General features: G+C 41.9%; 1 protein-coding gene across 1 annotated transcript in view; it reads right to left on the bottom strand.

Annotated features, from left to right (window-relative positions):
* Positions 1 to 24,054, bottom strand: part of LOC126236013 (RNA polymerase-associated protein RTF1 homolog) — a 127,336-nt gene that overhangs the window by 43,120 nt on the left and 60,162 nt on the right. Inside the window, exon 9 of the mRNA XM_049945025.1 lies at positions 735 to 930. Coding sequence (XP_049800982.1) covers positions 735 to 930 — 196 coding nt within the window. The remainder of the gene's footprint in view (positions 1 to 734; positions 931 to 24,054) is intronic.

A 24,054-nucleotide genomic window follows, 5' to 3' on the forward strand; every position in this document is an offset into this window, starting at 1 on the left:
AGATCTTTTCAAAGATAAATATTCTACAGTTTAATGCATGAATAATTTCATTTTTCCTTGTTGTAGAAGTAGGTGTCATCATAAATAACAGACTGATTCAGGGCGTTATCCACATAAAAGACATACGCCTGTTGCTTGCGGTGTTGAAAACCACTTCTGAAAATGACACTATTCATCTCTTCACGACAAGCACTTCTCTCTTCTTAAGGAAACATTATTAGGTAGAAGGCAGTCTGTCACAAAACCTTGTCAGGTACCAGCATTTAACACTTCAACTTGTCTTCTTTTTTCACAGGCACTGCCATTGTCTCACTGGGAGTTGATCACTCCAACATCTATGTAACTACTGACTGACACGAATCCCAATATTAATCTAGGCACACAATGTTACATTCCTCCACAGATACCAGTATTGTTTTAATCACACTGGTCAGCGTAATCTCTTCAGGGTATGACCGAGCATTCATCGTGTCTTGTTGGTATGGCGATAAAATGGCTACTGAAGGGAGATACACAAAGCTTGAAAGTGAAGAATGTGTTGTGCTGCTGGGATGGAGACCTGTGTATACGATTTATCTAACATTAAAACTGACTTATCACATTTCATCAGTCCTAGTACAAGAGTGTAATGAAGAGAAAACAAAACTGATATGTTTACAAGGGTAAGTATAAGTAAGTATAACTTGTAGAATGTGGGCATCCCCAGTACGGAAAAAAGGGCAACAGATACTTACTTTTTCTATATCTTCTTCTTTAAATTCATAAATCATTGCTTCCTTTATATCTTTCAGTTTTTGTTCAAGGTCCTCCTGAGTAGGCAGAGATACACCTTGTAAGGCACATGTCTCTCTCCATTTGTTAAACTCACTATCGGTAAAATCCTGATTGCTCACAAATTCCAAACGAAACACTCGCTCTTGTATACCATGCCTGTAATCAAATAAATCAGTAATTAACATGTAAAAAATCTATATTATATAATTAATAAAAAACATTTACCAGTAGCCTTCTCTAGAACTAACACTTGTTTACATTGCAAAATGTATTGACACAAAATAATCCTTGGTTAATAGGCTGTAGTTCAGTAGTCATGTTCACAACAACTGTATATGAGCTCTTTTAAACTGATTATGCAAGATGAGTATCTGGCCACATTCTCATCTTGCACCCTATAACTATTGTCATGTCATACAGAGTGTCTTCATGACCTGTGATACAAACCATTATATGCAGCTGTTTGGGAGTACTTGCTTCCATGATTTTATACACAAATTGTGGTTAACAATGCGAACATCCAGCGTAATAGATTTAAAATAACTCCTATGCAGCCAATGTAGCCAATTTAACTGCAAAATCCTAAGTTTTGTTTGTGATACAAAGCTTTTAATGTACAAAAAGTCTAGTATGATATGACAGCAGAATTTTTTTAAAAAAAGTATGGTATTGTGACAGTCATGTAATACAAGCGTCACAGCTGATGCTCTGACTATCCTGTTAAGAAACAGTGCCAAAAACTGATTCAATAAATGAAGGAAACGAACTGAACTTTGGGAAATGGAAAGATCATCGACTTAAGGCAATTACGGCTGGTGGATGACCATGTACACCGATCGGTCAGAACATTATGCTCACCAACCTACTATCGATATAAACCTGTCCAGGCAACAGCAGCATCACCAGGTGGGGAATGACTGCTAGTCAGACACACACATGGTGCTTGTATTATCAGTAAGTGTGCTATATGTGCGTAGAATGCGGAAGGCGCACAATGAATCTAAGTTTGACCAATGTCAGATTGTGGTGGCCCAGAGGCTTGGCATGAGCCTTTCGGAACCCCCATGACTTGTCGGATGTTCGAGAAAGGTTGTGGTGAGTGTCTTCAACATGTGACAAAACCACAGTGAAACCAAGTCTAGGCATCTTGGGGTTGGGTGGCCACCCCTCATTACAGATGACGCAGACTTTAATGGCGGACAGAGTACAAGTGTGTATCAATACACAGTGTACCAAACACTCCTAAAGATTAGGCTCCGCAGCTGACCACCTACCCATGTGCCAATGTTAACACCACAACATTGGCAGCTATCACTGAAATAGGCACGTATCCATTGGCACTGGACAGTAGTGCAGTGGCAGAGCATAGCATGGTCTGCTGAATCCCGATACCTTGTTCATCATACCAATCGGACGGTATGAATATGTAGTCTTCCAAGGTAACAGCTCCTCGACAGCTGTACAGTAGGACGGAGACAAGCTGGCAATGACTCCATTATGCTCTGGGGAACATTCATGTGGGCATTCAAGGGTCCAACGGAGCTTGCACAAGGCACCATGACAGCCAAGGAGTATCTTACACTGGTTGCAGACCACGTACACCTCTTGATGACAATCAAGCTTCCCAATAGCAGTGGCATTTTTCAACAAGATAATGTGCTATGTCACAAGGTCAGGAGTCTTATTGGGTGATTTGAGGAACACAGTGGCAAGTTCCAATTGATGTGCTGGCCCTCCCAACTCATCAGATCTGAACCTGACGAACACATCTAGGACACAATTGAACGTGGCTTCAGAGCATCATCATCTCCCTCCCCAGAATTTAAGGGAATTAGGTGACTTGGGTGTGCAGATGTGGTGTCAGCTGCCTCCAGCAACTTACCAAGGCCTCATTGCTTCCGTGTCACAATGCATTGCCAATGTTATCTGTGCCAAAGGTGAACATACTGGCTACTAGGTAAGTTGTCATAATGTTATGGTTGATCAGCGTATACAACAAGGAAGTGGGATTGTCCTGAGAAAATACATACCTTGTACATAAGCCGGCTAATGTTTTACATGCATCTCATAAAAATCAATCTACATTTCTTATAATTTCCTTAATTGCAAATATACGTATGCATAAATGTGTTCAAGGTTCTCAACAATTACATGACACGAATGATCTTTGACTAGCAACAAACGTAGACACGTGTGTGTGTGTCTGCTGTTGCAAAAGTTGTTTAAAGCAACTGTCACAGTTTGTGAACTTGACTGTGTTACAGTCTAATTCACAAGAGTCACTGTCGTCTACTTCGTTTTAGCTCAGAGGATACAACTCCTGTGTAATCTTGTTAAATAGGGCAGTTTCATCGGCATGACGAGCGGCTTAAACGACGCTACAGTTAGTTGTCAACATCGAAGCTATTATACGTGCAAACTAAGTTGTTGACAGTTGGCGCGGTGGCTGATGAGGGCGACTGTAAATGGTAAATACCTTTATGGTCACTCCCAACAGCCACCACCCCAAAGTTTCAACTTAATTTGCATGAATACTACGAAAGAGCGTGAAAATGGGCGCACTATTAGAACTTCTATGACTGAATCGTCTCAACAAACACCAGCTGCTCAACAAAACTTTCTACCAATAATATGATCTCATTAGGAAAAGCTGACATCACCGACAATGTTCCCAATACCTTAATACAACATTACTAATAAGTACAAATATATTAGAAAAGACAACTCAAGTACTGGCACTTCTTAAAAATATTATTGGCGTCATTATCTCTAACACAAAAATTGTGCTTTGTAAAATCAGTAAGTGGCATAATTTCTGGCATCAATAGCACGCATTGCTCTCACATATTTGGAACCAACATTTGTATTTTTACAAGAACTGGTGAAAATATAGATTGATTAGTGCAAGAGGGTAATTTCTGTGTTAAAGAGATAAGAGCCCTGTAAGGCATTTTAAAAGTGGCAGTACACGAGCTGTCTTTTCTAATGTATTTCCATTTATTAGCAATACAGTAATAGTTAATAAAATGTCTAAATAGGGATGTATATTGGGGTAGGTCAGAGATATTCCAAACAGCTCCGGGATTCAGGGATGCTCTCATATAAAATCATTGCATTGCACTGCTCTATACACATTCAACGATTTGAGCAAAGTACCACCCACAACACAGATCCCCAAAGCTCACATAGTGCCAGGCACAGCAGCTACTGCTGACACAGGGTGTCTACTTGGACAAGAAAAAAAAAATTCCCAGGTTCTTCCCGGATTTCACGGTTAAAAACACAATTTCTCCCAGATGAAATTACGTATAAAGTGTGTGAAAATACACCCGTGTTAAGTAACAGTATACTTTTCCTCGGAGCTGTAAAACCTATCAGTCCTTTGAATTGTAATGGTCTTATACCGGCAGAGGATGTCCCAGTACTTTAGGAAACGAAATCCAGGAAAAACAATGCGTTCGGAAAGTTGTTTGGTGCGAGACTATATACACAGAGTTTATGTTCGTATTGCAAAAAAAAAAAAAAAAAAAAAAAAAAAAAAAAAAAAAAAAAAAAAAAAAAAAAAATATATATATATATATATATATATATATATATATATATATATTTGGCAATTCCACGTGGAATGTTTCCCTCTGTTATATATATATATATATATATATATATATATACATACAAATTCCACAAATTACAGCACGGTAGCTTCCGAAACTCTAAAATACAGATTGCGTTGAGCGATGCACTTTTGTCAGCCAGTCATAGCTCATGTCACGTGATTTCGCTAGCGAATGACGGCAGTTATTCAGAGCACGAGGCCTACGAGAAAGACAGGCCGCGGCGCGTACGTTACGAAGATAGGCCGAGCTCGCTCAACTCAGCAAAGTGTGTTTCTACACCGGTTAACTCATAAGTAGAAGTGTATGTATGAACGAGAATTGCATCGTCTATTGGCATCCACTGTTATTAGTCTTACAATGATAGGAAGTCCGTAGGCCTACTAACAGGCTCTAATTTGGCAATTAAAATCGTGCCAAAATGATTATCAGTTGCGTAGAAAAGTCGAAGTGTTCTGGCATGAAGAGACTTGTGACATTGCTCAGTAACACATTATGCACATTTTTTTGAAGGTCTATTACACATTTTGCCATCAATTGCATAATTTTTTTATCTATGAAAGAACAACATTAAATATGAAAACTAACTTGAAGTTCGGTCTTTTTTTAGCATGTGTTACACGTTAAGTCATATCAAATACAAATGTGCCGGTAAAATTTTAAATAGTGGCATAAATGACTTATCTTCTGGGCCCGACATTTTTCAAATGGCTGATCCTCAAAGTGTTACATTTTGAATGAGAGTTATAATGCCCTGTGATTTAAGAAATTCACTGCACATTCTCACACGTAACACGAATCATCTTGCGTGGAAATTTACTTTGAAAGTAACGCATCTCAAGCCACTATTCGTAATATTTTCTGGTGATCTGTTAGAAATGTAAACAATTGTGACGTCACGCACATCGAATGCATGTTAGTTATTACGGACGTACTGCATAATCTTCGACCTAAAGCCTTTGACACTTTTCGGTGTTGGCACTCTGGTCTGTGCATTGTGTAAATTACCCATTTTCTATGCAACTAATCTTTTATTTTGGTGTTATTCTCTGATTTATGTTTCATTGCTGTAGTATTATTCAGCAGTAATGGACTAAAGTTCTTTCTCAGCGTATCAGGCTGGTGTGGCCATGCGGTTCTAGGCGCTTCAGTCTGGAGCCGCGTGACCGCTACGGTCACAGGTTCGAATCCTGCCTCGGGCATGGATGTTTGTTATGTCCTTACGTTAGTTAGGTTTAAGTAGTTCTAAGTTCTAGGGGACTGATGACCTGAGAAGGCAAGTCCCATAGAGCTCAGAGCCATTTGAACCATTTTTTCAGCGTATCAGATCTTACACGTCAAACCTACAAAACTTTAACTAAAGTCTAAAAGAATAAAAAACTCCGGAATTCTAAAAAATGCCCGGGTTTTTCCTGGATTTGTGGCGGATGAAAAAATTCCCGGGTTTTTCCCGGATGTCCGGGGCCGTATACACCCTGTGACACTATCTGCACCTTGTGCTACACAACAAAATGATGACACGGTGGATACGGAATCCAACTGTGGTTTGTTAGTATCACATTCCTCAATGAGAGATGCATCACTGGCAGATGATATCCATAAAGATTACCTCCTCATGTCTTCAAAAGAATTCGAAGCCTTTTTGAGGGCGATAAGTACACTAAAGATTTTGTAGCTTTGCAACAATTAATTGATAAACAACTTACAAAAACTAAAGCAATCAACGAATGTTGTCACCTACAGTGATTAAGTGTGATTAAAAATGAAATGGTTACTACATGTGGTCGTGTTTGCCACCTTTGTGTTCAAGTACGAACAACGCAGTAGCATAGATATGTGGGAAATAAATAGTATACAATGCAAACAGAACACTAATGGCAAAACCTAATACAAGCCAACAACTTGGTCTCTTCAAATACAAATGACAAATAAATCTACAGCACTTCAGAGCTGCACAGCTAACCTAATGCAGCGTATTGTGCAATATCAGATTGACATTTCTTTCATGCAAAAACCATGTTGTTATCAACAAAATGTAGGTGGAATCACTAGGGGTTACAAGATATTGAGTGCAGGTGGAACAAGGGAAAGAGCATAAATACTGACACCCAATGAAGATATTGATTCCATAATGATTAGCCATTTGTCCGATGAAGACGCAGTAATTGTAAAAATAGTAGAAGAAAATTGGTGATTTTTTTATATCTAGCATGTACTTATCACAAAACCCACCCAAGATGACCTGAGAAAAACTGATGACATGATAACCCACAATAAGATAGTTGGTTCAGTAATTGCTATGGATAGCAATGCAAGATCTAGCATGATACAGTAACAAACTCCAGATGAAAGAAGATGGAAGAATTACTCGCTTCTACTAAACTGTAGCTACTGAATGAGAGGGAAACACAGATAAAGTTTTGAAAATAATAAAGGAAAGAGCAATATTGAGTTAACTATGGCCACTTCTCATCTACTGCTGGTACTAAGGCTGGTATTACATATCATATTTCTCTGACAAAGAAATATATCAAATATTCATCAAATTTCTTTCACAAAGATCTTTGATGTGGCACTAAAAAGGGGTATTACACTGTTGTCATATTTTTTGTCAAATTTCAAGATGACAACTTGTTACTATGCGCTGTATTTTCTAGTACAACAATTGCATTGTGTGTGTATTTGGATGACAAGCAATGGAAAAAAGGAAACCTACTTGGATGAAGCCCTAGGTATTACGTAATGATAATAAAAGCATTTAGCAAAATCTGTTATGAGAGCTGCAAGTGGAGAAGTGAAGTCTTAGTATACAAATTACTTACAAATGGATGTGTGTGTATTTCAGTATTTGCTCAGTAAATCAGCTTCTCATATTACAGAACAGAATACTCTCTTGAGAAATGCTATATGTGCAGCAGACAGGCAAATTGTGACACTGTGATTTCTAGATACATGAGAGACCTACTATAGTTTACAACACAGAACTCTGATATCACAGTGCACATTAACCAAAATAATTCCAGAAACGTGTGAAGTGATTTATAAAGCACTGAAGGGGGAATATGTGAAGGTAAATAAATGTTTAGTACACTGTATGGACAGTAAGAATTATTTTTAATTTTGAATAATAGAATTAGTCTTCCAACAACACAAAATTAATCAAAAGTACGAAACTGATGAAGCGCTTTTTAAATTGTGGCATCCATAGTTCAGAAATAGACACAGTAGAATGGAAATCTAAGATAGAAATTTTTATTTTAGAGTATGACCACATCCTCTATTCCAGCTCGCTGGAAAGCTGCCTGGATGTTTCCAGATGTAGACATGAATGACTGTAGCTGTGACTGTGGACATGAAGTCACCTGCAGCATATTCCACCTGCCCATCAACTCACAACTAATAGCCTGCACTGTGCCCCTTGTCCACCCCCCACCCTAGGCGAATAAAGTTTTAAAAAAAAAAGAGTCAAAGGAACAAACCAACTTTGAAGCCACGTTTACAAACACACTACAGAGACGTCAAATAGATATAGCAAAGCCAGTGCATGAAGTGATTACATTTTACATTGCAGTGAACAGAAGACGAATGACTTATGATAAAATCTACGGCGAGGCCCTCGATTTGTCATATTTATCTGACGACAGGCAAAATTTGACAAAGTTCCTTATTAAACCATTAAATTTCTTTGACATAAATATTTGACATATCAACTTTGCCAAAGAAATATGGTAGTGTAATACCGGCATAAGCCAATGGGTGTGTGGTGAAGAAGAGAGTTGCTCCGACAGTATGATTATTATTTTTATCATCATAGGAGTATGCCCAACGGCATATGCTGGAAGCATAATTCAAACTAAAAAAAATTATTGTTAGAGATAAAAACCGGTGAGATTTTGATGGGTACTTTTTCGAAGAACTTATGCACAGATATTTGCCAAACATGGACTTACAAAACTTACAAGAAATAGACCAGAATTTGGCAGCTAAAGTTCAAGCAAATACAAATATTGAAGCTCTTATCACAGAATTTGAAGATGTTCTACCTATCTCATGCAGTAAAGCATTCAAGATACAAAACCAGCTCAAGTACAGAACTGGAAGAAAATTTGTTCCCTGCTCGACATCTGAATTAACTGCAATGTGAAAGAAAAACCATTGCGCTAAGGCAAATTTATCAAAGGCCAAAGGACAACAAACAGCTGAGGGTGCTACAAAGACAACAATATTGTAAAGAAAAGAAGGAATACAGCACAGCTATACAGAAAGCAAAAAAACAACCCGGAAGCTTGACCCCAACAAATAACCTTTGGAATACAGTCTATCGAATCACATCAGGGAAAATCAGAGGTAATACACCCACAACAATGTTAAGGAAAAGTGACAACACAACAACAACAACAGATCTCAGGCTCAAATATTTTGTGCCTGAGGACGATGAAACTCAAGACACAGAATACCAAAAACTATAAGACCTCAAACGCTACAAACCAACAGAATGGCAGATGATGTAGCTTACACACAGACAGAAATAGAGGAAATAACAACAAACTTGGCTGAAAACAAGACTCCTGATGAAAATAGTGTTACCAAGATCATTCATTGACTGTATAGCATTTTTTCTTTCCATCTTACCGCTTTATATAACAGTTGCCTAAAGAACAGTTGCTTTCCAAGATTGTGGAAAAAAGCTAAAATAGTACATATTCTGAAACCTGATAAAGAAAACAGCATGGAAGTGTCCAAATTTCGTACCATCAACCTTCTTTATACAGAGGGAAAAGTATTGGAAACACTATTAATTAATAGAATTATACACGTCTTCTCTCACGATCTCCTAAACATCATTCAGTATGGATTACTCCACAGAGAGGGACAGTCAATGCAGTGTTGGTTGACTGTTAAGAGCTTCGTAGAGGAAAGCATATCAGAAGGACAGTATATAATAATTATCAGTCTTGATGTTCAGGGAGCTTTTGATACAGCTTGGTGGCCCAAGTGCTACTAGAATCTGAATGTCCTAGGAACTAATATAGCTGAGCAAATAACTATTTCAGTGATAGAACAGCAGTGTTGGCATTTAACAGCATCAAAACTAGAAAAGAGGGTGACAAAAGTGTGCCCGTAGGGATCTTTCTGCGGCCCAGGTTTTTGGAATACATGTATAATTCTCTACCTAATTTGGATTACACAGCAAATATGAAAATGGTAGCATCTACAGATAACTTAATCCTGTTGTCCAAAGCAGATACAGTCACTATTGCTCATAAGCTCTGCAATAGAGAAACAGAAAAATCACATTTTGGGCCCAAAACAAGAAAATTCGTTTTAATGAACAAGAATCAAAAGCAATGCTAATAACAAGAAGGTGTAAAGAGTAACAGCATTGTTCCAAACAATAATGTTTTGCAACAAGCTAAACGATTACAGTACTTGGATATAATTATTGACTCTGAATTTATATAGTACATGACTGAAAAATGCACGAAACCTATGCACAGCTTGCTGGTAATACCAGAGATTAGACTAGAATGCTGCCAACTGCAGAGCTCCACACTTCTGGTCCCAACACCCAATGTACTTCGGCAGCCACCGGCAGTAGGCGTGCCTGTTTACTATACCAGATCACAGCACCTATGCATATGGGATTTGAATGATGCTAGTTCCCCAGTTCATAACTCATCAAAACCAGGTCTGATTTATCCACATTTCCCTGCAAATTACTCCTAAATCGCAAAACCCCATCCCACCACTGCTGCCATCCGTTGTTACATGGTGCATGCCCGTTTACTCTATTTAGGCCTTCAGCACCAACTCCCTTGGACCTTTACAGTCGTGGACCTTACTGGCCCCATTCTGGGGTCCAACTTCCTCGGTCATTACAGCATAGTGAAGCTTTGTTCAACAGAATCTTTGACAGACACATCCACTACAGCTCCTATCCTGCCATGTGTTTTGCCGAAGAACAGCTGGTGATTTCAGGCCCACATGCTCAGCTCATTGCAGAATTCCCCCTTCTCATCCAGCCACCTGGTGTCCCCCAGAATGTACAATGTTCAGCAAGACACTGTGCATTACACTGCCACTATGTGCATTACAATGCCATTACTCCTGGCTCCACCATTTTCTGCTGTGTCAGTTCTACCCCCCCCCCCCCCCCTCCATCACAGATGCAAAATCGTACAAAGGGAGTTTGAAGAGCTGCTCGCTATCAGTGTCCTTTAACCTTTCAAGAGCACTTAGGCTTCAGCTCTTCGCCTCGTCCCCAAGGAGGACAGTTGCTGGCGCCTTTGAATGATTACCAAACACTCAATGCCCACATCATCCCTGATCACTATCCTATCCCACTATTCTGCACCTAAGATTATTGCAATCTCAGAAGCTATTACCTTCAGTAACGTACATTGCACTACAGCCTACACACAAATCCCAATTGCCCAAGAGGGCATTAAGAAAATAGCCATAATCACACCATTCAGCTTGTTCTAGAGTGCATTCATGACATTTGGCCTCCACAATGCTGCACACTCTTGGCAGTGATTTTTGGACAACATCCTCCAGGGTACACCAGGATGTTTCACCAACCTAGATTACGTACTCATCAGCTTCAGGGTCCCTACTGAACACCACCAACACCTACACATATTTTTTTCCCAGCCTACTGAAAGCTGGAGAGGTACTCAACACGGCAAAATACATTATTGGGGTGAGCAAGGTTGAATTTCTCTGACAATTAGTCTCTGCTATCAGCTCCTGCCCCCTCCCCGAGACAGTACAGGTAGTAGCGGACTTTCCATACCCTTCTACATTCAAAGGTCTCCAGCATTTCATCGACATCTTAAGGACACCACTGCCACCCAAAAGCACTCTGTGGCTACAAAAACAAAGGCAACAAACTGGTCCCTTGGACCCAGGCCATGACCGAGAGCCTAAAAAAAAAAAAAAAAAAAAAAAAAAAAAAAAAAAAAAAAAAAAAGACCGACCACATCTCACCCTCACAGTTTAGGCTACAGGAGCACATAACACAATTCAGTACTGACATCCAGCATGTTGCCACCATCAATAACATTGTGGCAAATTGCCTTAGATATCCTGCACTATCAGCTGACCCTTAGATATAATGCCCTGCCTGCTGCTCAAGAGGGTGAACCAGGCCTAACCCAAGTCCTTCCGAACACTGACTCTGGCCTCAACCACCAGCTAAGATCCATATCCGGCTCCAACTGTAAGATCTCGTGTGACATCCTCATGGATCCTTCACAACCTGACTTTCCAATGATTACTCCCACCCCTTTCTCCTGTCTGCCTTCCAAAAATCGGCACTTGACTGTGTCCAGGGCCTTGTGCATCCAAGCATCCGCACTTCTGCCACTCTTCTGAAATAATGTTTAGGCTGGACAGACATTCAATGCAACTGCAGCAATTGCGCCCAGTCCTGTATTCCGTGCCAGCACACCAAGGTCAGACAGCACATTTACTCCCCTGTGGCCATTTCTCCCCGCCAAACAACAGCAGATCACACACACAAACCTCGACATTGTCAGCCCACTACCCTCCTCCAATGGCTGTTGATATCTGCCGACAATTACTGACCGATTTACGTGCTGGCTGGAGGCAATCCCTATCCCTGACATTTCAGCCCAAACTGTGTCTGCAGCCTTCATTCAGACCTGGGTGACCCACTTTAGATGCCACTGCGATATCACTACAGATTGCGGATGCCAGTTCACCTCTGCCCTCTTCCGATCTCTGACAGCACCTGTGGCTCCAATTTCCACCATACCATCAGCTATCACACTGCAACTAATAACATGGTGAAGCAATTCCACCGCACACTTAAAGCCACACCTACATGTTATTCTTTCAAATGGTCCACTGATCTACGCCTGGAACTTCTGGGCCTGCAGATCACACAAAAAACTGACGTGGGAACTTCTGTCAGTGAAATGGTATACAGACTGCCACTCGCCACTCCCAGTGATATTTCTGCAGCATCTCCACTTCTTCCCGACAGCATGCTCCCAGGTTTCGTACAGCAACTTCAAGGCTTCATGGCCCAGCAACAACCAACATCTCTGCAATGTCCTGGGGAGCACCACACCTTCATCTACCGTGACCTCGCATCATGCTTCTGTTGGGTGCATACTGGCCAGCAACACAAACATAGCCCTGCCACCACAGGTTCCCATCATTCCTGAAAGAATGCTTTCACTACTTTCACTACTGCTGCTAACACCCGCACTGTTGGAGCAGGGACACTATTTCACATGCATCCAATGCTGTGCAAAGGTGTTGCCCATGCACCTCTACTCACAAGAAACCACAGTACGAGCACAAGCACAACAGCGAGAACCCATGCATGCTCTCCAGCAAGCACCCTCAGTCAGCTCTAAACACCCCACTGCATGGCTGGCACTGGTGTTTTCCTCTCAGAATGGGCGAACCATGCGGCAACTCCTTCCATTCACCTCCACTTGTAGCAGCAGACAATGGGGCAATGCTGACAGAAAACCGGCAATCAGAAAAGTGCCTACCAGCCAAGGCACCACTGCATCTCCCCAGCAACCTCGCTGGTCACTTCCGCCTCAGGTATGACCAAACAGCCACATTTTCCAAGGGCCACACACACCAAACCGTCATTCAACTAGTATCTGCTCCTACTTCGAAGAGGTAATATCTTCCCGGGCATGCTCTCGGCAGCTCATCATGTGCAATGCCATGTGGTTCACATTGTCAGCTGCCGCTCTTCACCAGAGTTAACGCTGACAGCATGATTTTGCATCTGTGTCCAGTTTTTTTTTTTTGCAGTTCGGTTAACGAGACAATTATTTTACAAATAATGAAGTATATCTTTCATAAATTGTTAGGAGCTATTACAAATTAAAAATTACAAGATATGGTGGAGGTGATATTACTTTATAGAAGTTGTGCATTAAGACTAACAATCTATGTTTCCCTGCTAAAATCAAGCATATGTTGCAGGTTTGGTAGTGTCTAAGTAATGATAATATGACCCTAAGATTACGACTAGGTAAAGTTTATATGCTAGTACTTTAATAAAAACCAATGTGTGGTAATTTTAAGATTAAGAGGAAACAGAACTCAACAAATATTGGTTTTACAGAGAAAGAGGTAGACATTGTAAATAAAAGGACTTAAATTTAATGTGTCAGAGGCTTCCTTTACCAGTATACAGATTAGCTGGCTGTTTTTCAAGGAGTTCCTTGCGGAGTGGCCACGTGCGTAAGAAACAGTATTCCGTCTGAGTCCATAGCACAGCACAGAAAATATATTTGAATGTTGTACAGGGGCAGCTGAATTTAGTGAAACTAAATTTCTAATTGTTGTTGTTTATAGGTCCCCTAACTCTGACTTTAGAGCATTTCTGCTCAAACTAGAGAGGGTTCTTAGAAAGTACCAGAAATTAGTTGACTTCAACATTAATTTTGTATGTGATTATGCAGGAGGAAAAAAAGGATGTTGCTAGACCTCCGAAACTCATATGATCTGATACACATTGTTTTTTCTCCAACTAGGGTGCCAGCACAGCCATGAACAATATTTTTATTCATTCTTCATTATTAGATGAGCATTCTGTTATTAAAAGGGTGAATGGCCTTTCAGACCATGATGCACAAATTTTAACACAAAAGGCTTTTGAACTCAAACAAATATAGCATATAATTACTAACTATGCAGGAAAGCCAATCCAACAGCAATAGAGAGTTTTTTAGACCTCATTAAGGAACAAGAGTATCAGGATGTTTATAGTGCCGATAACACAGATGACAAATATAATGCTTTCCTTAACACATTCCTCATGCTCTTTGACAGTTGCTTTCCATTAGAAAGTTCTAAATGGGGTACTAGCAGTGGCTGACTAGTGAGATAAGGATATCATGTAGAACAAAGCGGGAATTATATCGAAATGTTAGAAGTAGTCACAATCTAGCTACAGTAGCCCATTACAAACAGTATTGTAAGGTGCTAAAAATGTTATTAGGAAGGCAAAGAGTATGTGGTATGAAAGTAGAATAGCTAATTCACAGGATAAAATTAAAACCGTATGGTCAGTTGTAAAGGAAGTGTCTGGTCAGCAGCACAAGGTCAACAATAGAAAGTCAGTTCGTGGTAAAAATATTTCTATTACTGATAAGTCAGTTATATGCACAGTATTTAACAATCATTTTCTGAGCATTGCTGGTGAATTAAATAGAAATTTAGTTTCTACAGGGAACACACAACTTTCCTGGCAAATGCCTTTCCGATATTGACGTCTGAAATACTCCTCTGTGATACTGACAAGGTGGGGGGTGGGGGGAGATTGAGTCAATAATTAAATAACGGAAGACGAAGGCCTCTCGTGGATATGATGGGGTGCCTAGCAGAATTTTAAAGTACCGTGCTGCATGTGTTAGCCTTGTATTTAGCCATATATGTAATTTTTCCTTTAGGAATGGTCAGTTTACTGAATGATTAATGTACTCAGTAGTAAAGCCACTTTATAAAAAGGGAGATAATGATAATATAGGCAATTTTAAACCTATTTCTAAGCCATCAGTGTTTGCTAAAGTTATTGAAAAGGCTATGTATGTAAGGATAATTGATCATTGCATATCACATAATTTGCTATCAAATTTACAGTTCGGCTTTAGAAGTCGTTTAACAACTGAAAATGCTATATTCTATTTTCTCTTTTAGGTAGTGGATGGGTTTAACGAAAAGGTTTTGAATGCTATGCACATTATTTGATTCAACTAAGGCGTCTGATTGTCTTGAACACAAAACATTGCTCCAGGAGTTGACCATTACGGAATACGAGTAGCAGCTCACAATTGGTTCACCTCTTACTTCAGCAGACAGACAGCAAAAGGTAATTATTCGTAGAGTTGAGAACAGCTGTGATGTGGAGTCTGAGTGAGGTATGGTCAAGTTGGGGGTGCCCCAGGGATTAGTGGTTGGGGTCACTCCTGTTCCTTATTTATATAAATGATATGCCCTGTAGTATTATTAGTAACTAAAATATTTCTGTTTGCTGATGACACAAGCTTGGTAGTAAAGGAAGTTGTGTACAACATTCGCTCAGTTTCAAATAGTGCAGTTCATGATTTAAGTTCATGGCTTGTGGACAAAAAACTAATGCTAAATGACAGTAAGACTCTGTTTTTACAGTTTCTAACACAATTCAACAACACCCAACATTTTAATTTCACAGAATGGGCATTTGATTTGTGAAACTGAACAGTTCAAATTTCTAGGTATTCAGAGATAGTAAACTGTCATGGAAAGCCCACATTCAGGATATTGTTCAAAAAGATTTAATGCTGCCATTTTTACTATTCGAACGGTATCTTAAGTAAGTGATCGTTCGACACAAAAATTCGTCTACTCTGCTTATTTTCATTCACTTATGTCATATGGTAGCATATTTTGGGGTAACTCTTCCCATTCTGAAAGGATATTTTTGGCTCAGAAGTGGGCAGTTCAGGCAATAAGTGGCGTAAGTTCACAAACCTCTTGTTACCCCTGTTCACTAGTCTGGGTATTTTCACATTGCCCTCTCAATATATATTTTCTTTACTGTCGTTTCCTGTTAACAATATCAGCTTATTCCCGAAAATTAGCAGCTTTCACTCAGTTAATATTCAGCAGAAATCCAATCTACATCTGGATCACACATCCTTAACTATCATGCAGAAAGGTGTGCAGTATACCGTTGCATCCATTTTCAATAAGCTACCACAAGAGTTAAAAATCTTTAAAGTAATCCATGTACTTTAAAATTGAAACAGAAGAGTTTCCTCATGGGTCACTCCTCCTATCCTGTTGAGGAGTTCCTTGAAAACCTGAGCTAATTCTTATGTTATATTGTTGATTGCATTTACTTAAAACTTATGGCTTGACTTTTTTTGGGTTCATAAACATTTTATTTTATCTGTTATTACTTTTATGTATTAATTTCATGTACTACATGGTCCATGACCTTTGAGATTTGCTCTTCAATTTGGTCCTACGGAACTAGACGTGTAAATAAATAAAGTGACAAGAGAGTACAATGCGAGACTTAGTTGCTATAGTCCCATTAAAAATACTTGATAGTTGACACTTTATGCATTGGTGCTGGTTTCATCCTATCAGAGTGCTCAACATCACACCTGAACCGCTCGTTGTGCCACAAAAATTGTTCAGTTTCTTTCCAATTCTTGCCTAACTTTCTTTCTTTGTGTGTTTGAATCCTGAGTCATGGATCTTTTAACTTTTATTTCCTATTTCTTCACAAATGATTTCTGAGTCATCAGTCATCTGACTGGTTTGATGTGGCATGCAATGAATTCCTATGCTGTGCCAACCTCTTCATCTCAGAGTATCACTTGCAACCTATGTCCTCTATTATTTGCTGGATGTAGTCCAATCTCTGTCTTCCTCTGTAGTTTTTACCTTCCACAATTACCTCTAGTACCATGGAAGTCATTCCCTGATGACAACAGATGTCCTACCATGCTGTCCCTTATTCTTGTCAGTGTTCTCCATATATTCCTTTCCTCTCTGATTTGTGCAGGACCTCCTCATTCCTTACCTTATCAGTAAACCTAATTTTCAACATTCTTTTGTAGCACATCATCTCAAACACTGATTCTCATCTTTTCCAGTTTTCTCACAATACATGTTTCACTACCACACAATGCTGTGCTCCAGACATATATTCTCAGAAATTTCTTCCTCAAATTAAGGCCTAAATTTGATACTAGCAACTTCTCTTTGCCAGGAATGCCCTTTTTCCCAATGCTAGTCTGCTTTTTATGTCATCCTTGCTCCATCCATCAGGGGTTATTTTGCTGTCTAGGTAGCAGAACTCCGTAACTTCATCTACTTTGTGATCACCAATCCTCACTTTAAGTTTCTCTCGGCTCTCATTTCTGCTACTTCTCATTACTTTTGTCTTTCTTCAATTTATTCTCAACCAATATCCTGTAATCAGTAGACTGTTCATTGCATCTAGCAAATCCTATCATTCTTCTTCACTTTCACTCAGGTTAGCAATGTCATCAGCAAATCTTACTAATGATATTGTTTCAATGGGCAAAGGACTACATCCTGTCTTACACCCTTTTTTATTTCTTACATTCTTATTGTTCCTTCTTGCCTCTTGTACATATTGCATATTACCTGTCTTTCCCTATAGCTTGCCACTGTTTTTCTCAGAACTGTGAACATCTTGCACCATTTGACAACATCTAATGCTTTTTTTTTCCAGGTAAACAAATCCTATGAACGTATCTTGATTTTTCTTTAGTCTTGCTTCCATTATCAACTGCAATGTGAGACCTGTGTCTCTGGTGCCTTTAGCTTTCCCAAAGCAATACTGATCATAATCTACAAGACACTCAGACATTTTCTGCTGCTGTTGGTATTACCCTATTCTCATCTGACCGGAAATCTGTCTTCTTTCCATTTCACTTCACTTCACTTCACTGACTGTCACAATATCTGGACTGAGCCTTGGCATTTTCCTTTAAGATTTCCTAGCTTCCCTATCACATTCCAACTTCTTTCAGTCCATGCCCTGACTCACAGAATGTTATAACAACAGGCCACATGTCCTGTGGATTCACATTATGGGTCTTTGATGCAGTAGTTTCCCTTGCCTTCTGCATCCTCATGCCATTGATCATTCTTCTGCCTTTACAGGCAGTTTCCCACTCCAAGGGCAACGAGTGCCCTGAACTCCTGTCTGTTCCTCTGACTTCTTAACAAAGCCATTGGCTGAATGGGGTGACTTCTTGTTCCAGAGGTCTTACGCCGCGAAAACAGATAATTTTTATTCAAAATTCAAGTGGTGGCAGGATTTGAACATGGAAGCAAGGATGTTCTGATTACTGATCACACACAGATGCTACCCATAGACCACAGCATGAAAAACACACACACACACACACACACACACACACACACACACACACAATGCCAACGAAATACAAATGTATAATATGCAGCACTAACCAAACACTATCGGATGCATCCGCATAAGATGAGATTCAGCATCACATATAATTGCAGGAGATCGACTTACATCTGGGAAGCATTCCACTACATTGTGTGAACTTGAATTTTAGAGGGTGCAGTTCATTGTTACAGCTAGGTGACTATAGTTACTCGAGGGGTGGGGAGGGGCTGTGTCGGGAGGCGCTCGGTGGGAGGGCGGGGAGGCGCTCGGTGGGAGGGCGCTCAAAGGTCGGGGAGGCGCTCAAAGGTCGGGGAGGTGGGAGATCGGGCAGGGGGAGGGGAGAGGAGAGGAGAGCAGGGAGGTGGGAGGATGGGCGAGAGGAGAGCAGGGAGGTAGGAGGATGGGGGAGGGGAAGGAGATTTCATACTGAGTCTCGTCATCTTTTACAACTGTTTATTATTGGTTGGTTGGTTTGGGGTATGAAGGGACCAAAGTACAAGGTCATCAGTCCCTTTTTCCTGATGCAAGCAAGGCTCAAGGTACAAAAACACGCTAAGTACGTTTGAGAAAGTAAAAGGGGGAAAAAGATTGGGGAACCACACCCAAAAAGAAAATGACTGGAATGAACAAAAAGGGGGGAAATTTACATCATAAGGAAAAGTAGAAGTAAGTATCAAAACCATAGAGCAGATGGTCTGGACTGGCTGATCATAAGAATAAAAATAGGATGAGCCAGCCACTCCTCAACACATTAAAATGTCCACCCCAAAAAGACGAGGCGAGATGAACACACCTAGGGAAAAGACGACCACCAAAACAAACAAATGCAAAGATAAGACGACAGAGTTAAAATGGAGGGAGGATGGCGGCCTCTGAGAGGAGGCTAAATGCCCACCCTTAGATGGTATGATAAACAACCTCCTTATGTATAAAACGCAAAACTAAATCTGCTGTTGAGGCATTGTCACCAGACACTGAAGGCAGGGTGGTGGGAAGGTTGAAAGTCCACTGTCCAGTGAGATGTGGAGGTCAGTTGTAAGTGAGCCACAGTGACACCAAGGTGGGTCCTCACTAAGGAAGACGTAGCCATGTTTTAGCCACATACGGCCAATGTGGAGCTGGCAGAGAACCATACAGTCCCTGCAAGAAGCCCGCATCCAGGACTTAAACACATTCGTAGTCTCCTTAATGGCATGCTGTGCATTGTGTGTACTGAGATTAATCCATTCCGTCTCCCAAAGATGAAAAACCTTGTGGCGTAATAATGACCGCAGGTTAGTTATGGGAATGCCGATCTCTAGAAGCGGTTTCCGTGTAGACTGTGGGTAACACTGGTCGATAGCTTGTAGCTGCTCAAGGAGTCAGTACAGAGAAGAAATGACTCGCCAGGGCATGAGCGAATGGGCTCAAGAGCACAAGAAATGGCCACCAGCTCTGCAGTGAAAACACTTGCAGCCATCTGGCAAGGAGAGCTGTTCAATATGCCCTCCATGGACATATGCGAAGCAAACGTGACCATCAGAGATCGAGCCGTCAGTGTAAACCACTTCATGGCCATGGTACAAGTCAAGAATCAAGAACAAGGGCTCTGTAGAGCTGCAGCAACATAGAGCGATCTGCACCCCAGTTGGTGTTGCTCAGGCAGCGGGGGGCATTGAGGTGCTGCCAGCACTTCCACTTCAGCTGACGAAGATGAGGAAGCCATGTCAATTGGGCGTCGAAAACCAGTCTAAGGATCGATATGTCTCCACTACAGTGAATGGATCGTCATTAAGGTGAAGTTCTGGTTGCGGATGAATGGTACAATGCCGACGGAAGTGCATGATACACGACTTTGCGGCTGAGAACCGGAAGCTGTGGGCTAGAGCCCATGACTGTGCCTTGTGGATGGCTTCCTGTAAATGCCGCTCAGCTACACCAGTACTGGAAGAGCAGTATGAAATATAGAAGTTGTCTGCATACAGAGAAGGTGAGACAGACGGTCCGACAGCTGCTGCTAGACTGTTAATGGCCACTAAAAATAGAGATTCATGCAATACACAGCCCTGCATGACCCCATTCTCCTGGATATGGGGTGAACTATGGGAGGCACCAACTTGGAGAAGGAAAGCACGGAGCGATAAGAAATTTTCGATAAAAGTCTGGAGCGGGCCCCGGAGACCCCACTCATATAATGTGGCAAGGGTATAATGTCGCCAGGTCGTGTCTTAAGATTTTCGTAAATAATAAAAGACGGCAACCAGGAGTTGGCATCTGGAAAAGGATGTTTGAATGGCAGACTCGAGGGAAACTAAATTATCAGTGGTAGAGCGACCTTGGTGGAAACTGCGCTGCCATGGAGCCAGTAGGTCACTTGATTACAGGACCCAACACAACCGCCAACTTACCATACGTTCTAACAGCTTACAAAGGATGTTGGTGAGGCTGATGGACCAATAACGATCCACATCAAGCGGGTATTTGCCAGGTTTGAGCACTGGAATGATGGCGATAGCCCGCCATTGCAGTAGAAAGACTTCAACGTACCAGATCCGGTTGAACATTATGAAGAGATGTCGCTAGAAGTCACACAAGATATGTTTGAACATCTGACTGTGGATCCGATCTGGCCCAGGAGCTTTGTTGAGGCAATGTGCAAGGGCACTGAGGAGCTTACACTCTATCTGTAAATGGTGCATTATAGAGTTCACTGTGACGTTCAGCAAATGAGAGGGCTTTCCTTTCCATCCGCCATTTGAGGGTGCAATAGGCTGGGGGATAACTCCCCAATGTGGAGATTCGAGCATAGTGCTCAGCAAAGTGCTCGGCAATTGCGTTTGCGTCAGTAGATAATACGCCATTGATGTTAATGCCAGTGAGACCTGTCGGGGTCTGGTACCCACAAACACGTCTGATCTCCTACAAGACTTGGAAAGGCGACATATGGCACCCAATCGTCGAGATATACCATTCCCAACATTCCTGTTTCCATCTTTTTATAAGCTGACTAACCCAGGCACTGAACCATTTAACAACTATTAGGTGCTCCAGAGAAGATGGCTGTAGAGCTCACAGACACACTTTAATAGCCTCAGCAATTTCCAGCGACCACCAAGGTACTGACTTTCCCCCGGGGAGAGGGGGTCCCTAAACAACAAGGGATCATGTTTTCTGACACAGAAATGATCATTCTAGTGACCTGCTCAACCACCACATTGGTGGTACCATGTGGGGGAGAGATTCAACGGTGACAGCAGAGGTGACAGCTTCCCAGTCTGCCTTGTTTAAAGCCCATCTGGGTAGGCGTCCAGGGGAATGGCACTGGGGGAAAGTTGTCACTATTACACAGGTCATTGGAGGCTCTCCAGTGGACAGATGGTACAAGTTCTGGTCTGCAGAGGGATAAAACAATGGCCGATTAAGTGCCATGAGCCACACTGAAATTTGTGGGGGGACCCAGTATTTAAGAGGCAGAGGTTGAGTTTAGACAGGAAAGTTTCGACATCCCTACCTAGGCCAGTAAGCAAGTTGCCACCCCACAAGGTGTTATGGGTGTTAAAATCTCCCAAACGTAGGAAAGGTTTAGGGAGTTGTTGATCAGTGCAGACAATGCGTTCAGGGATACTGCACCATCCGCAGGAAGTTGTACGTAGCAGACAGTTATTTCCTGCACCATCCTTATCCTGACAGCCACAGCTTGAAGAGGCGTTTGAAGGGGGACAGGCTCACTGCATACTGAGTCAGCACATAGACACTAACTCCACCTGACACACTATTATAGTCGCTACGGTTCTTGTAATATCCCCTATAGCCATGGAGGACAGGGGTCCACTATTGGCGGGAACCAGGTTTCCTGGTGGGCAATGCAGAAAGCAGGTATAAAGCTTAACATTTGCCTTAGCTCAGCGAAGTGGTGGCCTCAGAGTCACCTGCTGCCACCAAGTGAGTATGTGTATTCTTTCTTATTGTGGATGAGGTATCAGTGAGATCCAAGTCCTCAGGGGATACTAATATAACCACCTTGTCCTCAGATGCAGAACTGGTAGGGAGTGGTGGTCTTGGGGCCAATGGAGGGTCCTTTTGCTTAGCAGACTACTACTTTGTTTGCTTGCCCTCTCGCTTCCCTTTAGGGGCTTGCTGGGAGGACATCTCCATAGTAGCTTCAGTCATGGAGGAATACCATGAAGTTCTTAGTCCAGCAGCTTTTGGCTCCTTTAGCCACTGACGAGTGTCCACTGTGGCATTAGTGAAGACCATGGAGAGAGGGTCCCAAGGGACCCCTTCTGCATGAGAGGAGCCAGAGGAGGCTGTTGCTTCTCCTACTGTGGGAAGGGGACCTTGCTCCCAAAGTGGGTACTTTGGGAGCAACAGAAGGATATTTGCCCCCTACCGCCAAGAGGGCAGATGTATTCTGGCGGCCTGGAGGGCTCACTGTTTGTGGCACAGTGTGTGGTACGACTGGTACTTTGACAGCGATGGTAATGTACCTGCAGCATATGTGGACATCAACCGAACGGGGTGTAATTGTTCAAATTTATGTTTAGCTTCTTGGTAAGTCAACCAATCCAGAGTCTTATACTCCATGATTTTCTGCACCTTTTGGAGTAATGTGCTGTCTGGCGAGCAGGGGAAATGCTGCTCTCCACAGTTAGTACAAGTGTGAGGAGGTGCACATGGAGTATCTGGATGCAGTGGATGTCCGCAGTCTCAACATGTGGCGCTGGAAGTGCAGTGGGAAGACGTGCCCGAATTTCCACCACTTAAAGCACTGCATAAGGGGAGGGTCATATGGCTTAATGTCACAGCAGTAAACCGTCACCTTGACCTTTTCAGGCAATGAATCACCCTCAAAGGCCAAGATGAAGGCACTGGTAGCAAACCTGTTGTCTTTGGGTCCCCTGTAAACGCAATGGATGGGATGAACACCCTGCCGTTCTAGATTGGCATGGAGCTTGTTGTCAGACTGCAAGAGGTTGTGATGGAAAATAATCCCCTGGTCCATGTTGAGGCTTTTATGGGCGGTGACGGAAACAGCAATAGCACCCGGAAACAGCAATAGCACCCAGAAACAGCAATAGCACCCAGAAACAGCAATATCACCCAGCCAGTTACAAGTGAGTAACACCTGGAATTGGGCTGGGGATGCTGTCTGAATCACGATTGCACCGCTTCTCATCTTGGACAGTGCTGTCACTTCCCAAACTCACCCACAAGATGTTCAACAAAAAATTCAGGCTTCATAGGTAGAAAGGAGTCCCTGTCCATCCTGCTACAGATTGAATAACGAGGCGAATACGGCTCTCTTCCTTCTGTAGCCTTACGTTCCTCCCATGGTGTATTGAGGGAGGGAAACAATTTAGGGTCACACCTGTCAGCAATGTACTTGATCTTCCCCTTCTTAGAGACTGCTGGAACCGTATAGTCACCAGCAAGAGATGACTTAGTCCACTTCATTGCAGGTCATCCACCGTGATGCCACCCACTCCGATCAGGGGCGCCCCCCAGCCACAGCAAAGGCCACCTGGCATGATAGCCGTTGCCAGGAGTGCTGATGCCCCAGGACGACAGGCATCTCCTCCTTGGCATATGTGGGGAGTTTACAGCTCAGGCATCAGCAGTGCGATCCCTGTGTTGTCAGGGGGCTACCACCAAATTGGTATATGATAGCCTCACCACAATGGACTGGCTACGGTGCTGGATATTTGGCGCAGAGAAATCCAATATTGTATTGGGGGCAGAAGACGA

The sequence above is a fragment of the Schistocerca nitens genome, chromosome 2, assembly GCF_023898315.1.
Source record: "Schistocerca nitens isolate TAMUIC-IGC-003100 chromosome 2, iqSchNite1.1, whole genome shotgun sequence".
Lineage (NCBI taxonomy): Eukaryota > Metazoa > Arthropoda > Insecta > Orthoptera > Acrididae > Schistocerca > Schistocerca nitens.